Below are 12,484 nucleotides of genomic sequence, written 5' to 3'. Positions count from 1 at the left end.
TTCTTTGAACTTTTACAAAGTAAACTTGCCAGCTCCTTAAAATCTTTCATATAAATGTTAAACAATTTAAAATCTTTTAATTTATGTATACTGAAACCACTAAATCACATTTAGCAGCATTGATCATCTTAATAAACAAATGTTACATTTATATATCTCTGGTCTGTGTTAAAATATTAGCATTTATGGGGCCCCGGAAGCCCTGGGCAACCTTATGGAGCTGCTGACTTAATTTGGATTAAACAGAAGTGCAAATAATTGATATTCATTTTAATTGTATATTTTGATTTGTTGTTTTTAAGACTAGTTGTGGATTTAAATAGCGTTTCACTGGCGATGTCTTCCAGTAACATATAATTACCCAGTAATACTTTTACATTTCCTGTCTACTTAATATCTTTTAATACAAAAACACGATGGACCATAGGTGGATCGCCTTGGTGCCCCCACCACTGGGCTTAGCAAGTTTTCTGGGGGAAACCCTGCATTGAGTTGCTGCCATGTAATTGGCTGATTCGACATTTGCGGTAATGAGCAGTTGGACAGGTGTACCTAATGAAATGACTGGTAAGTGTATATGAGGAGGGTATAAAAAGTCCACACACCCCTGTTCAAATACCAGGTTTTCATGATTTATACAAATGACAGCAAGACAAATAATTTGACAACTTTTTCCACCTTTGATATTATCTATCATCAATTAAAAACAAACTGAAACCTTTACAGGCATCCAGGATTAGTTGTACATGTTAGCCAAAATATGCTGAAATTTTCCTAACTACAAAATTGCTGTGTGTGATGCACCAAAACTCATAATTACTTCAAAAAATGTTTATCTTTTGTTATATTTTTCACTCAGGGGGGTCACAATTTTTTCACGTGATGGGTTGATGACATGTTTTGTTCCATTTTTAACTGGAATCTATAGTAAACACAGGAAGGCTAACTTCACCTGAGTTGTTTATCATAGGTTGATGGGTTGATGACAAGTTTTGTTCCATTTTTAACTGGAATCTATAGTAATCTATAGTAATCTATAGTAAACACAGGAAGGCTAACTTCACCTGAGTTGTTTATCATATTGCTTTGAGTTTGACTGGTGTAATTTTAGATAATGCCACGCTGTGTCACTGTTGGCTGTAGTTAAAAAAAAACAGATAAGTGAATCTGGATCATTTCTAGAAAAAAAAGAAGAGCTCAGTGGGAAAGAGCTGGAGCCGAACACAACTTCCGAAAGACCTACATTTGTGCTCTAACATTTTTCTCCAGAAGTAATTTGGACAAGCAAAACTGACGAAGTCTCTAACATACGGAGCCCTCTAGGGGACATGGGGAATTTTTTTTCTTTTGCGTTACCTCGCAATACTTTTGCGTTACCTCGCAAAACTTTTGCGTTCCCTCGCAATACTTTTGCGTTCCCTCGCAAAACTTTTGCGTTACCTCGCAATACTTTTGCGTTACCTCGCAAAACCTTTGCGTTACCTCGCAAAACCTTTGCGTTACCTCGCAATACTTTTGCGTTACCTCGCAAAACTTTTGCGTTCCCTCGCAATACTTTTGCGTTACCTCGCAATACTTTTGCGTTCCCTCGCAATACTGTACTGGTCAGTTATGCAGCATAATTGAACACTGCAAGCGTTTCTTACGGTGGGCGCCGTACTTTTTGCTTTAATATAAGGTTATGTGAGGTTTTTCCATGAATGTTAGTATCTTTTTGTGAAATATCTGAAGTTTTATATCTTTCTTTAGGATAGAAAGGCACCACAAACCTACGATATAAACAGAAACCTTCCGTAAGTAGGAAAGAAATAAAAATACATTATAATTTGGACTATTTCTGAGTTATTATCGCGGGTAATAAATCATCTGACAGTTTTGATTGTGTCTCTGTTGTGTTCGTAACCTGAATGGTTTAAAGAGCTGCTTTCAGTGCCGCTCCATCTCAGCCTTAACAGACATAAACAAGCAGTAATAAATCGATTTTCAATCAGTGTTTTGCACCAAACAGTTAATAATAATAAACAAGTTTTCACTGAGGCTCTGTAAGAGCCATATGAATGAAATAAGTAATTATTGATATGACAGGAGCAGCGACTTTGACACTTGTGTGGTGGGTGTGTCGACGTGGGAGTGACGTCACCAGGTATGAATGGGAAGGATACTGGCTTTGTGTGTATTAGGAAGCAGATGAGCGGGGCGGTCAGTCCTTGCAAAGTTTGGAACCTGATCATCAAAATGGAATAAATCGATAATTGTGACAGAACAAAGAAAAGGTTTGGAGTTGATTGATAAACGGACAGATGAGATTCCCAGAGTTAACCCAGTGCGGCCCTTTACCATCATTAGTTTGTCGTGTTTTTAATAATAAAAACTTGTTAACAGTAAAAACTGTTTGGTGTAAAACACTGATTGAAAATCGATGTATTTTTTCCTGCATGTTTATGTCTGTTAAGGCTGAGATGGAGCGGCACTGAAAGCAGCTCTTTAAACCATTCAGGTTACGAACACAACAGAGACACAATCAAAACTGTCAGATGATTTATTACCCGCGATAATAACTCAGAAATAGTCCAAATTATAATGTATTTTTATTTCTTTCCTACTTACGGAAGGTTTCTGTTTATATCGTAGGTTTGTGGTGCCTTTCTATCCTAAAGAAAGATATAAAACTTCAGATATTTCACAAAAAGATACTAACATTCATGGAAAAACCTCACATAACCTTATATTAAAGCAGAAAGTACGGCGCCCACCGTAAGAAAGGCTTGCAGTATTCAATTATGCTGCATAACTGACCAGTACAGTTTTGCGAGGTAACGCAAAAGTATTGCGAGGTAACGCAAAAGTTTTGCGAGGTAACGCAAAAGTATTGCGAGGGAACGCAAAAGTTTTGCGAGGTAACGCAAAAGTATTGCGAGGTAACGCAAATGTTTTGCGAGGGAACGCAAAAGTTTTGCGAGGTAACGCAAAAGTATTGCGAGGGAACGCAAAAGAAAAAAAATTCCCCATGTCCCCTAGAGGGCTCCGTACTAACAGGTGATCGTTACCTTCACCAGACAAAAACAAATGCACTGCCAACAGTTTTTATCCACAAAACGCCTAAACTCTGCTGCTGCTGGCTAGAGAGTGAAAATCGCTGAATTGCTTTGAGGCTGAAAATGTGTGCTCTTGATTTATGGCAGAAAAATTCCCCATACTCATCTTCGTTAACTCTTGTGAGATCTACATTTCCATCAATTTCAGCGTTCTGGTTCAATTCCAAAAGGCTTAAATATGTTACTCATCGCGGAATTGGCTAGATGGAGCTAGCACAGTTGGACCTTTAGGCGTCATTTACCCAGAATGCATTGCAGCGTGAACAACATGGCGACATTCGTGTGACTTCATTTTATTACAATGTAATATTATTACTGTATTGTTTTTACATCTAAAATAAATATTTCCTAAATACAGTATATTGTGGCAATTAATCATGGATCCTTTTAAAGGGAAAAAATATAAAATAAAAAACTTAAACTAGTTGCATAAATATGCACACCCCTAAACTCATACTTTGTTGCAACACCTTTATTACAGCACTCAGTCTTTTATACATGATCATGGCATATCTTTATATATACTGTATATCTTTATACATGACTTAAAACGTGAGGGGACAATGGTCTGGTACAGTGATGTATTGAAGATGTCTGTGAGCACATGGGTTAGCTGATCTGCACACTCTGATCAGCCTTGCTAGAATGTTGTCAGGACCTGCAGCTTTCCGTGTGTCAGTGTCAGGGACTTTCGCACAGCAGATGTTTCAAACCTTAGGGCCTGTTCATCAGGGTGAAGGGTAGCTTTCCTCACAGGGGTTTTATTTAGGGCTTCAAACCTTCCAAAGAAGTTGTTCAGCTCATTAAGGCAGTTAATGTCATCTTGTCATGGAAAGATGTAGCCTTATAATCAGTGACAGACCGACATTGACAACACTGACTTTGTTGCTGTAACCTTCTCCATACACCTCTGGATGTAGTCTGACACAGATGCTGCATACATGCTGCAGTTTGTGCATTCAAAACAGTCCTGCAGTGCAGACATAGCTCCCTCAGGGCTCATTTTACCTTCTTCACCATAGGCTTTTGTCTGGTGAGCAGCGGCTGGTATGCTGGGATGAGCATAACTGAAAGATGATCTGAAGAGCCAAAATGGGGCAGGGGAGCTGCTCTGAAGACCTTCTTGACATTGGTGCAAACCAAATCTAGTGTGTTTTCCCCTCTGGTATAAAATTGGTTTATATGTTATAAGTTATAATTTAAGTTTGATCGTTTTCTTTCATTTCTTACATGTAATTTCTGGGCCACAGTTAGTGTGTTAACGACCTTATACCAATTTGAAGAAGAGCAGTGTAATTTTTCCAGTATCACAGTTACAGAATGGCTTGTCAATATTGGCTGAGTCTCTGGTTGATCAATAGCAGGTAGATCTGGTAGTTCACAGTCTTCCTATTTGAACGGATGGACCCTGGTACAAGTATCTATGCTCCTGCAGCCAGCCATGCTTGAAAGAATCAAAACAACACTCCGGGTATGTTTTTGATGAGGGAATAACATTACAACATGATGTAAGTCGATTTAGCAAAATATCTTAAACGACCAATTTAGACAGTTTATCAGCAAAGAAAAAACACCTGTAATTTGGGAGTTAGTTACACTGTAAGCTAGTTTAAATTTGCTAGCTAAGATAGGTCTGAATATTTATTTTTTATACATAAGCCTACCTTCTATTTAAACCTTGAATTTTTATCATTGTTTTTTCTGTGGGACAAACCAATTCAAAAGCTGGACAGCATAGGCAGCAGCCCTTTCAACCCTGAAAAACAATTGCTTCATGACTTTATTTCTTCCCCTGCGATGCCCCGTTTTTAACATACATGTTTGATCATTTAAACCATCGGGTCTCCTACTCTGGGGGCCCTCTCTGTGTGGATGAATGACACATCATTCTCTTCACTTTAATGAACTAAAGAACAATCGCTGCATTCATACTTTCAGTGGATCTGGAAGGAAACAGGGTTCCAGCTCAGTGTTTATGGTTCAAATTATTCAGTGTACTATTCAAACACAGACAGTAACTCTTTTCTCTGTACATGCTTTTGTTATGGTTACCATGGTTACTATAAAAGTTTCAGTGATTAGGGTTAAATCTTTCTTTTTGATTTCTGTTTCATAGAAGAAGCTGGCAGCGGAACCAGACTACACTGACGTGACGTTGACAGCAGCAGAGCGTGTGCGAGCTCTGGCAAAAATGGGATGCTGCATAGAAATTAATGAGGATATTGAACCCAGACGCTACTTCCGCTCCGGAGTGGAGATGGAGCGCATGGCAGCAGTTTACCTGGAGGAGGGCAGCCTGGAGAATGCATATGTCCTCTACACCAAGCTCATCACGTGAGGAACACCTGCGGGGGCATGCCTGTGTGCTAGGGATGGTCTTTAACTAGGAGGAAGTTAATTTCAATCTTCCTTTGTTCAGGCTGTTTGTGGAGAAGTTGCCAAACCACAGGGATTACAAACAGTGTTCGGCCATCCCAGAAAAGCAGCTCATCATGAAGGTAGTGAGATCTTCTCCCAAGACAGGAACAAGGGCAGAAATCCCATTTCATTGTTTGGGGGGACAATCAACAAATCGGCAAAGTTACAGTGAAATGTAATACAGAGTGAAGCTTATCTGAACTGCATGCATATACTATAGAGAATAATCAGTAATAATATTAATTTAAATGGCATGTATTTTTAGTCTTAATAGTAATATTAATCATTACAATAGTGTCACTTAGGCCTGTCGCTATAAACGATAAATCAATTAATCGTACGATAAATTCAAACTATCGAAGTCATTTTAATTATCGGCATTATGTCTCTTCCGGCCTTTTTCTCTTTCTGCTAATGCCACTGAATGAAAAAAGGCTCAAATCTGGTGCTCTCCACTGACTCCTCACTTCCTTAGTGTAATGCCCAGCGCACACTACCCGGTTTTAGAGTTGTCAGATTGTCGGCCCATTTTCAAAACCTGACAGACCACACAGACCGACAGAAATCCTAGGTATAACGGTTCCATCGGGTTCGATCGTGCCGTGTGGTGTCCAACAATGGGCACAAAATAATGGCTACAAGTCCAGTGAACTCATTTTAAAACCAGGCATTAATCAATGCTTTACTACAATCTACCTGCAATGCATGTGGCTAGTGTCAGCGTAAAGTCCTGACTGAATGAAAATCATTAGAACCTATTTATGTCACGGTAACGAAGAACAGCTGAAAAGTTACCGGGTTTATCAACTGTGGTAGCAATTTCGTTCCAACTCCTCCTCTTGTCATTTCTATATTCTTTGCACAAAATGTTGAATAAACATTAATGTTGTTTCCATGTATCATTTCCAATGTCCGCTGGACTTCGGGTTGCTGTATCAGCTGTTTGGGATTCCCTCCGTAATGGGCTCTTTGCACCTGCTGCGCTGACATCACAACTGCATGCGCAAATGCGGCTCTCTTTTTTTCGCTTTGAGTTACCATGACAGCTAGAAAAGACAAAGTGATATTTCAGACGCAAATAAAACAGTACTATGAACATTGCTGTCTTCCAAATATAATGGGCTGTTAAGTTTTCCCTGGATTTCCAAACAGTCCTGAATTAAGAAGACGTTGCTACCAGTTAAAGCTAACGCCGCACAGCAAAGTTTACAGCCTTCACTTCACTCCGGATCAGCTTCTTCAGCCTAAAGAAGAAGGTAAAGGAGCCTCCTGTGTTATTTCCATGGAATCACTTCTGTATTCAGCCTGAACGAGCGAGTGTACGGGAACGAGAGAGCAGACCAGAGCCAGTCAGCCGAGCAACTGATCCGCCTGTACACACTGCTGTAAACACCGTCCTGCTTCACAAGAAGCATGCAAAACTAATAAAGCAAAATAACACGGAGACCTTAAGGAACACGGCCATATTTTTCTAAAAGCTACAACTCTGAACCTGAACCGTCAGCTGAACTAGAACTCCGACACCAGAGCTGCTCTACTGTTAAGCTATGGGCTTGTTGTTCCTCAGGCTTCAGAAGCAAAAAGCCTGAACCGTAAAATCCCCGTTACTTGGTCTCTGACACTAACGACAATAAACGCACGTAATGTACTTGAACACAAGGTAAAAACATTGTCCGTTAGAATGGATGAAAAATGTTTGTGAAGTAGCAAAATGAGAATTTTGCAAAATAGGTCCCCTTTAAATATTCTTTAAATCTCAGTTTGGCTTGTGTTCATATATTGCTGTGTTCAGTGTCACTAATGTAATTTCTGGTACAACACCTTCATAGAATCTTAAAGCTTTAAAAAAACAGTGCCAGAAACATCCTGTGTTCCATCAACAATGACTGAAAATTGAACAACAGAATTGGACCCGATTTCATGTGCAATGCCTCCAATGATCAAATTTGCCATGATGTTTAGAGTTTCATTCTGTGAAAGTCTGTTAACTACTTCAGGAAAATAAGATCATCCTCGTCAGCCCTAAGTCTGAGAAGTTCATACAAATTGCCACTTTAATCAGTGTGGCCTCTAAAGGCCACCCTTTAGTGTGGCCTTCAGCAAGGCTACTCTAAAGGGAACATAACATTAGTTCTGTTATGTGTCTAACAGAACTAACAAGTTTTTATAAACAATGCTGTGCCACCTCCTGCTGTTTTACCCCATGTGCTTGATAACTGGACAGTAATTGGGTTCAGCCGATATGCTCTCACAGTCACTTAATGATAATGAAGTTGGGAGTTTTGATGCAATGTAAATTTCTGAATGGCTTTTTGCCAGTTTCTGAAGCCTGCACTAATAAATGCGGCATCTAGTTTTTGTCCCAGCAGGGACTGATTTGAAAATCCTTGGCTACAATAAAAACACAAGACTCCTCTCAATGCTGGACTGTAATGCAACCACGGAAAGCGAATTCAGAGATCACGCCTTTGCCATACATTTGCCTCTTAATTCCACATATTTCAGCCAAGATGCACCAAACTCGCTACGATCGATCCTAGACTGCAGTCCAATATTTGGTGGACTTGGCCTAATTCCTCCATAGCGCCCCCTAGAAATCTTTAAAACATCAGCCCCAAGCCATGTTTTCACCAACAGTCATGAAATTTGTTTTCACCCTACATGTGTAGGGCTGTTCCAAAATAATATTTTAGTAATCGAATACTCTATAGATTATTTTTAGGATTAATGGAGTAATCGGAGATCTATCTCTCTCTCTTCCCCTCCCCAGATCCCTCCCAGTTGCCATGAAACATCAAGGTGGAATAACTTCCACATAGGTCACAGCTGTATCAGACATCTTATTTGTCATTACAGACCAGCACTGATCACATTCACATAGTCAATTGGTGACATCACCTAACCCCCAGCCCCTTTCAACAGTAATCGTGCTGCTGTGTAGCCCGGCCCTACAATGAAGAACAGCTCTCAGTGATAGCCGGCTCTTAGAGCCGAAATGTTTGTGACCAGCCCATCACTAAGTTCCACCAAAACCTGAGAACAATCGGACAGATTTACTGGATTTGCTAATGGAAAATGAATCTGGCTGGGGTGGACTAGAGGCAGTCTAGCAGAAAAGCACCTTTTGAGCCGAAACGTTTCTGACCGATCCATCACTACACCACAATTCCATTCCAGCCTACACACATTGATCCAGACTCCTTTTGTAGTTCTGGCTTATGTGGACTCTCTGTATCTGCAGAAACTCCAAGAAGTCGCTTTTCCTCGGAAGGAGGCGCTGAAAAAACGTCTTCAGGAGAAATACACCAAGGAGCATTCAGAGTACCTCAGAGTGCAGGTGTGTATGTGTATGTGTGGTCCAATCAGATTTCATCAAGGTTCAAAGGGGAAGTATTGTGTGTTTTTCAGGCATATATTGCCATTTTAAAGCATAATTAACTATGTTAAGTTCAGTTGTTATAACAATGCTATATACCTTGTGACCAATGTATATTGGTCACAATATACATTGGTATATACATATTGCATATATATATGTATATACACTGCTCAAAAAAATAAAGGGAACACTTAAACAACACAATATAACTCCAAGTAAATCAAACTTCTGTGAAATCAAACTGTCCACTTAGGAAGCAACACTGATTGACAATCAATTTCACCTGCTGTTGTGCAAATGGAATAGACAACAGGTGGAAATTATTGGCAATTAGCAAGACACACTCAATAAAGGAGTGGTTCTGCAGTTGGGACCACAGACCACTTCTCAGTACCTACGCTGTCTGGCTGATGTTTTGGTCAGTTTTGAATGTTGGTGGTGCTTTCACACTCGTGGTAGCATGAGACGGACTCCACAACCCACACAAGTGGCTCAGGTAGTGCAGCTCATCCAGGATGGCACATCAATGCGAGCTGTGGCAAGAAGGTCTGCTGTGTCTGTCAGCGTAGTGTCCAGAGGCTGGAGGCGCTACCAGGAGACAGGCCAGTACACCAGGAGACGTGGAGGAGGCCGTAGGAGGGCAACAACCCAGCAGCAGGACCGCTACCTCCGCCTTTGTGCACGAAGGAACAGGAGGAGCACTGCCAGAGCCCTGCAAAATGACCTCCAGCAGGCCACAAATGTGCATGTGTCTGCACAAACGGTTAGAAACCGACTCCATGAGGATGGTATGAGGGCCCGACGTCCACAGATGGGGGTTGTGCTCACAGCCCAACACCGTGCAGGACGCTTGGCATTTGCCAAAGAACACCAGGATTGGCAAATTCGCCACTGGCGCCTTGTGCTCTTCACAGATGAAAGCAGGTTCACACTGAGCACATGTGACAGACGTGACAGACTCTGGAGACGCCGTGGAGAGCGGTCTGCTGCCTGCAACATCCTTCAGCATGACCGGTTTGGCAGTGGGTCAGTAATGGTGTGGGGTGGCATTTCTTTGGAGGGCCGCACAGCCCTCCATGTGCTCACCAGAGGTAGCATGACTGCCATTAGGTACCGAGATGAGATCCTCAGACCCCTTGTGAGACCATATGCTGGTGCGGTTGGCCCTGGGTTCCTCCTAATGCAGGACAATGCTAGACCTCATGTGGCTGGAGTGTGTCAGCAGTTCCTGCAAGATGAAGGCATTGAAGCTATGGACTGGCCAGCCCGTTCCCCAGACCTGAATCCGATTGAGCACATTTGGGACATCATGTCTCGCTCCATCCACCAACGTCACGTTGCACCACAGACTGTCCAGGAGTTGGCGGATGCTTTAGTCCAGGTCTGGGAGGAGATCCCTCAGGAGACCATCTGCCACCTCATCAGGAGCATGCCCAGGCGTTGTAGGGAGGTCATACAGGCACGTGGAGGCCACACACAATACTGAGCCTCATTTTGACTTGTTTTAAGGACATTACATTAAAGTTGGATCAGCGTGTAGTGTTATTTCACTTTAATTTTGTGTGTGGCTCCAAATCCAGGCCTCCATTGGTTAATAAATTTGATTTCCATTGATGATTTTTGTGTGATTTTGTTGTCAGCACATTCAACTTTGTACAGAACAAAGTATTCAATGAGAATATTTCTTTCATTCAGATCTAGGATGTGTTATTTGAGTGTTCCCTTTATTTTTTGAGCAGTGTATATACAATATGACTTTGTAATTTAACATCTTGAAATTTCAAGAAGGCCCAATTCTGAAAACTCATGCTCTTTCTGAAATTCCACTTTCAGGAAGCCATCACAACAGCGGTCCTCTATTAACTCTTTAGCAACATTTTTACCAGTGTTACACTAAAAGGTAGCTCATATAATGAGCTCAGCAGATGCACAGTTTCACCAGGTGTTTGCTAATTGGTTCTGGCTAGTCTGAAGGAGTCTGGGGAGTCATCGGAGAGGGAAGCTCTGTGAGGCAGAAGCTCAGTCTTCTAATCTTGGTTCCACCAAGCATTTTGCACAGCTGAATGTCTGCTGTGGGACATTAAATGATTTCTCAAACATGCATGAACAAAATCAAGGCAACACTCGAGGTATGTTTTTGATGAGGGGATAACATAATACATTATGTAAAGCTTTTACATAATACTGCCCCTTTAAATTAAGTGTTTATCTTCCTAATCAGATAAGGTAACTAGTTTGATCATAGTTGTCCTATGGTCATAGGACAACTATCAGTTGTCAGTTTTTCACATCTCTCTATTGATTATAGATTATGATTTATTGACTAAATAAATAATTACTAAATGATTAGTGAAGTGCGCTCCTTGCCATGAGCCAAGAGAACTGCTTGCCTCACCTCGAATCTGTTCTCTGCCGTTAATGATCGCTCCTCAGCACACGAAACACGTTACACACACAGCTGGTGACAAAAAGCACTGTACATTATATACATAAGCTAAATTATGGAAAATCAATTCATATATTAAATGTTTTTTAACCATTTTATTGGTGACATACAGACAGGAATATGTTCCTGTCGAATGGCAGCCAGTGCAGTTAGCAAGAGGTTCGCAATCCCAGGTAAGGCTCAGCTCACTGCTGCCTCACCAGCTGTGAGCTGCAGTGAATTTTAATGGGAAATTGTGAAAATTTAACAATTTTGAAGAAAAAAAATAATCAGAATTGGTTAAGCTAACACTTTATAATGCAAACAACAGAGTGAAAATAGCAATATAAATTATCTTATCATTATATATTATTTTTCCACGGAAACAGGCCTCCCCTGACCGCATGTCACTGGGTATGATCGTGGGTAATGCCCTCTACATGAAGACTAAATGTGAACTGTTGGTGATGGTGATCAGATAGAGTTGCATCTACTGGTTTATTGGATCAATAATGGATCTCCTGTGTCTGTAAACATAAAACTATTTATTAGTAAGGAGGAGACTTCTACTACTTGCATTCAGAACACACCAGTCTGATCCAACTGTTTCTTCAGGGCCAGGCCATGAAGGTGGATGGGTGTGGTCAGCACCTGCAGCAGCTCTCTTTGTTGGACGAGGACAGACAGCGCCTCTTGCTGCTGGAGGAGGAGAAGCAGCGAGTAGCAGCACTGCGACGGATGCAGATAGAGTCAGAACAGTTTCGCTACTTTGAGGATCAGCTGAGGCGTCAGGAGCTGGCTAATAAGAGAGGAGAGGAGGCAATGCTGAAGGTGCTGCATCACTACTTAGATTTCCCTATTATGTGCCACAGTGAAGTAGTGTCTTGTACTCTGTTGCACTGTCTTGTACTCTTTAGTCTTAAGTAATATATAGTTTTTTTTACAATGTATAATTCTCTGCAATATATATTTAGTACTCTATTATATTGTAGCTGTATAGTAATATGTGTAGTATTGTTTTTCTTTTGTTTAGTACTATAAAATACCATCTGGTATTTTGTTGTACTCATTACTATTGTTTAGTACTTTGTTACATTCGGCTTAAAGCAGAACATACAATACACACAAGGGAGATCTGTCCCAGGAATCAGGTAAGGTATGCTACCA

General features: G+C 40.9%; 1 protein-coding gene across 3 annotated transcripts in view; it reads left to right on the top strand.

The window, feature by feature from the left end:
- stambpl1 (STAM binding protein-like 1) overlaps positions 1 to 12,484 on the top strand; it is a 37,578-nt gene that overhangs the window by 9,009 nt on the left and 16,085 nt on the right. For 2 of the 3 annotated variants that reach the window (XM_028027127.1, XM_028027128.1), the window contains exons 3-6: positions 5,212 to 5,429; positions 5,515 to 5,593; positions 8,755 to 8,850; positions 11,933 to 12,148. In XM_028027127.1, the coding sequence (XP_027882928.1) occupies positions 5,212 to 5,429; positions 5,515 to 5,593; positions 8,755 to 8,850; positions 11,933 to 12,148 (609 nt within the window). The remainder of the gene's footprint in view (positions 1 to 5,211; positions 5,430 to 5,514; positions 5,594 to 8,754; positions 8,851 to 11,932; positions 12,149 to 12,484) is intronic. The other variant, XM_028027129.1, reaches the window with a different exon arrangement.

The sequence above is a fragment of the Xiphophorus couchianus genome, chromosome 9 (genome assembly GCF_001444195.1).
Source record: "Xiphophorus couchianus chromosome 9, X_couchianus-1.0, whole genome shotgun sequence".
In the NCBI taxonomy this organism is placed as follows: Eukaryota; Metazoa; Chordata; class Actinopteri; order Cyprinodontiformes; family Poeciliidae; genus Xiphophorus; species Xiphophorus couchianus.
The sequence above is the reverse complement of the archived record's forward strand: the minus strand, read 5'-3'. Positions and strand labels throughout refer to the sequence as shown.